This window comes from Drosophila yakuba, chromosome 3L (genome assembly GCF_016746365.2).
Source record: "Drosophila yakuba strain Tai18E2 chromosome 3L, Prin_Dyak_Tai18E2_2.1, whole genome shotgun sequence".
NCBI classification, from domain to species: Eukaryota; Metazoa; Arthropoda; class Insecta; order Diptera; family Drosophilidae; genus Drosophila; species Drosophila yakuba.
In genome coordinates this window covers 19,017,241-19,021,801 of record NC_052529.2, presented here as the reverse complement: position 1 = coordinate 19,021,801, position 4,561 = coordinate 19,017,241, and the positions used below count along the sequence as shown (strand labels likewise).

The following is a 4,561-nucleotide window of genomic DNA, read 5'->3' as shown; positions in this document are numbered from 1 at the left end:
TTCCTGTAAATTAATTTATTTAGTTAAGTGTAAATTATTGGACATTTTGTATATCTATAACTGTAATTTGAATGTACAATATTCAAATATATTAAATACGTATAATTTATTTAACTTAGAAAAATACATCGACTTTTTGTCAAAAGCACAAAGCTTTTTACAACTAATTCCAACAAAATCTTTACAAATACACTTATTTGTATGTAGAAACGATTGAAATGCTCTCATTTTTAATTTTTTAAGTAACTTACAATTTAAAGATTTTAAAATTATACAAATGAATAAAATGTGTTTTTAAAACTAGCTCAAAAAATCTTTTTGAACTAAACTCTTTTCGGAGAAGAGGTTCATCTGGGGAAATATGCATTAAGTGCTAAAGTAAGTATAAAGTGTGGATGATACAAGTAAAACAAGGCAGAAGGCATTGTTGTCAAGTATACCCGTTATTTAGCTAGAATAGTGTGATGAAGACATTTTAAAATTATTTCTAAATATCGAATGCAATTAGCAAAAAAATAAAAAAAATATTTTGAAAAATAGTGATTGGGACCAGACAAATAATAATATAAAAAAACAAAAACGGTTTTGTAGAATATCCATATTTAGTTCCCGAGCTCTCGAAGACAGAATATAATTTGAATACAATAAAATACAAATATACTTTATTGGTTCGAAAACGATTCCTCTTATATTATTCAATAAATCTAATATAGCGTCTAACTTTACAAGGAACTGGTACAATTAATATTATTTGATAAACAAATAACATTTACCACCCCACAAAGATTATTCCCAGTTTCTTATCTACTAAAAAGTAATATTTAGGTTTTAATATATGTTAAGTCTATATACATATACGTAGTGTAAATCCCAATGTATTTCCCAAGGAGTACAGAAATGATAATTCTAGACTTTTTACATTTTTTTTAATCCGAATATTAACTTACAAAACAAATCGACGCCTTAAAAATAAAACAAATAATATAATAACAATTAAGCTCAATATGATCAAAAATATGATTGGAGTTATTAAACTATCAGCGGATTGCATTCCCGTTAAATAATCATTGCTTTGCAATAGTTTTTCGATCTCCTCACCCAACAAATTTTTAATTAAATTGATCTCGTTTCCTGAAACAAAACAGAAATATATGACTGCATAGCTAAAATAAATGTGTATAAATACCTTCATTTTCCATTACAGCTACGTCTAATATAGAAGATTTCCTTGGCTCAACGTTTTTTCGCTTTGTTGAAGCAAGCCAATCAAATTGTTCGCAAATGTTGTTCTGTGCACCAGATTTTAAACCACTTTGCGATATTTTAAGAGGTAAAGGTGCTCTTTCTAATTTGTGAAATTCAGATATACGGTTTAAATTCTGCAATAAGCTCGATTTGTGTGAGTTTATTGCAAAATCTAAAAATGTTATAAGCAGCCAGTAGCAAGCCTTCTCCAGATGCGTGGAGTCAAGGCAGTTGGAGTCCCCGTATACGGCAATACGTCCTTCACTGTTAGTTTCATGATTATTGCTTTTCGCTAAGCTGATACTTTGTTCCTTCTTTCGTAGTAGCAAAACCCGGTTTTTAAATGTGGAGTAGTCTGTGGGTATAGCCTCTGCCAAATTGCTTTCCGCATTGCTCACGATTTCCTCGCTGCTTTGAATAGTATTAGCCTTGGTTTGAAACATACCAAAAATGGGTACATCTACTTTGGTCACCTTGTTAGGTGTTTTTGAGTTTATAATCTGGAAAACGGAAGTTCGTATTCTGTACAAAGTAATAAGGAAAATATTAAATTTACCGAAAGTCCTTGGTCATTCAATTTTGTTCCCACTAAAATATCTCCTGGATTCATTGGAAATTTAATAATTGTGGCTCCACTAGCATAGTACATTAAATGGTCGCCTAGTTTAAAATGTCCCTCACCGACAAAATCGCCAAAAGCAATTCCAAATGGCTTCAACAAATCGTTCAGTGCTGGAACATTGGCGCCACCAGTGTCGGGTGTCCACCATTGTCTGGTGTTCTCGTCAAAGAATTTAATTTTTTTCATCACCGTGGTGTTATACCAGTCTCCGAATACGACGACGTTCAAACCTCTTTTATACACGTTTTCTTGTAAGGCGTTTATTTCCTCGTCGCCAAACCCTCTCTCAGGGTCAACAATCAATAAGGCGCCGTAATCCGAGGCGTTGAAACAGGTGAACGGTTCTCGCAAAACATCAATATAGTAGCCAACATTTCGCAAATGTGTATACATGTCCTTAAAGTTTGTGTGTATATGGTCTGCCCTCCAGTCCAGAGGATCCAATTTAACTTTGAGATCATCTCGTGGGATATATCGCGGAGGATACCTTAAGCTGTGATACTGGTCCCATAATATCCTTTTGTTTCTGGGTGGTTTTGGAGTTACCTTTATTGTTAGAGGAAAGTCGACTTCTGTAACGTGAGTTTCGTTGGTAGACTGTTTAAAACTTTCCACAACTATGGTGATACTTCCTTTACAAACACCTTCAAAGTTTTCTCCGTCCTTTGTTACAGCTTAAAAATAAAAAATGTTGGTTAAGTGCGGAGCATTTTTAACCTTTTCAAAAACGCTAAGATTGTAACAAAGGAGATCCATACTCACTAATAAAAACTGCCATCCATCCGGTCCACGGCCAAACAATAGCCGAAACTTGTGTAGATACTTTAAGAAATTGACCGTGGTTTTCAAGATCGGGAATCCATTTAGGGATGCCAACTATCTGACTTGTGACTGAGATGCCATTGAGTATGGTAACGTTGGCAATAGCCACGGAGCTTCCATAGTACAGCGGTTGGGAGCTATATGGCCACATATAGTTTTGAGTGAAATCAAGGTATGCCGGAATAAGAGTTATCTTTGGTTTGTAAGAGAGCAATAGCTGCATACTCTTCAGCAAATTCAGTTTTCCTGCTCCCTGCTCAAACATGTTATAATGTGGCAGTTTCTCGGCACCTTCAATGAGTACCTGCTTAAGAGATGCTGGGTTAATGAGGTCCATTTTCTGAAATGCACCGCTTATAAGCAGTGCAGCAACTCCTGCAACAACTGGAGAGGAAACGGATGTTCCAGAAAGTCGTCTGCAGCCCTTGCGCACATCACTGCCTTCCACTTGACTTCCGTACGTGACAATATCGAGTCCTATGCGTCCGTAGCCCAGGGGAAGTTCCCACGTGGTCATTCCTCTCGAACTGAACTTGGCGATTTTATCATCAAATTGAATACCTCCGACGCCAATTACATCACTCTGATCGCCGGGATTGTTCAGCGTGCCATACAAGGGACCATCATTTCCCGCCGCCGATATCATTATGACATTATTAGCAGACAGTTCCAGCACCTTTTCAACGAACGGCGAGTCCATAAAGTCAGGACCACCAATGCTAAGGTTGAGGATGTTAATCTTCCTATATATCGCGTAATTGAAGGCATCCAGGAACCAGGAAGTGTAAGAAACCTGCCGTTGGAGAGCTAATTAGATTGGCTCAGTTGATCCATATAATCTTACCTGGGAGTTCGTAAAAACTTTAAATATGTAGAGATCGGCGTCGGGAGCAAAGCCTAGGCATTCCCTGGAGGAGGCGATTACCCCGGCGACGAAGGTGCCATGACTGACTCGGTCGTCAAGTGACTTTTCATTGGTCCAGTTGGTTCGTTCCTTCACATTTCGGAAGTGTGGATGGTTTTTGGTTAGGCCAGTGTCGAAAATTGCCACTTTGACTCCCTTGCCTGTGATTCCCAGTTTCCAAAGGACGTTAGCGTGGAGTACTGAGCAGACTTGTCGGTGGCGATCGTTGTTTGGGTTTCTGTTCCTTAAAACTCCTTGGAGATGGCGGTGACCATATGTCAGGTTGCTATAGGGGTCATAGTTCAGGATCCGTCGTACACTTCGCTGAGGAACTACTGCCTTCACTGAAGGGTGAGACTGAATCCTTTCTATAATAAACTCTGCAGATGATTCATAATCTCCTAAAACTCGTAATACATCAAAATCACTTGGAAATTGCCAAGCTAAATTCAGACGGGGAATAATTTCCCAGTTCGTTACCTAAAAGTGGAAGAGTATATAAAAGTGATCGTGAAAAGGATTCAAAACTTTCAAAATTGACGTTTCTGACTAAAAAGATGCGTTTGTATCTTTCAAACACAGCAGTAATTAATTAATTCGTATAGAACTTTCTGTTTGGCATAATCCGTTTGAAATAAACGGAAAAATATATATTTTAGGTATCAATGTTTAAGAACAAACTTAAACTTAACACTTACATTTGAACCATGAAGTTTGGCTGCGATGTAGGATTCACGAACCGGAGCAAAGTATTTGGAATAAAAATGAACAATGAACTCATTTGGAATAATGGCTGTTTTAAAGGCGTCAAGGCTGCGATGTGCGCTTATTATAAAAATAAAAATAAACACATTCATTTAACTTTGTGAAATGAATTAATTGTAATAACAAAAATGTCAACAGTCTTCGTCTTTTAAGATAAATAAATAAACAAACCACAATCAGCTGTCAGCATGAACGAAAACGGC

General features: G+C 36.8%; 1 protein-coding gene across 1 annotated transcript; it reads right to left on the bottom strand.

Annotated features, from left to right (window-relative positions):
- Window positions 1-907: 907 nt before the first annotated feature.
- On the bottom strand, window positions 908-4,519 carry LOC6539362 (membrane-bound transcription factor site-1 protease). Its single transcript, XM_002086220.4, has 6 exons — window positions 4,292-4,519; window positions 3,534-4,073; window positions 2,630-3,482; window positions 1,802-2,541; window positions 1,187-1,745; window positions 908-1,131 (listed from the first exon to the last, which is right to left on the bottom strand). The coding sequence occupies exons 1-6, from the start codon at window positions 4,448-4,450 to the stop codon at window positions 944-946; spliced, it is 3,039 nt and encodes a 1,012-aa protein (XP_002086256.2). The 5' UTR covers window positions 4,451-4,519; the 3' UTR covers window positions 908-943.
- Between the last annotated feature and the right edge of the window lie 42 nt (window positions 4,520-4,561).

Coding starts and splice junctions, on each gene's coding strand:
- LOC6539362 (XM_002086220.4), bottom strand. CDS start 4,450: ATGAATGTGTTTATTTTTATTTTTATAATAAGCGCACATCGCAGCCTT. Junction 4,074..4,291: donor CCAAACTTCATGGTTCAAAT/GTAAGTGTTAAG, acceptor TTCCACTTTTAG/GTAACGAACTGGGAAATTAT. Junction 1,132..1,186: donor AGCTGTAATGGAAAATGAAG/GTATTTATACAC, acceptor GTTTTGTTTCAG/GAAACGAGATCAATTTAATT.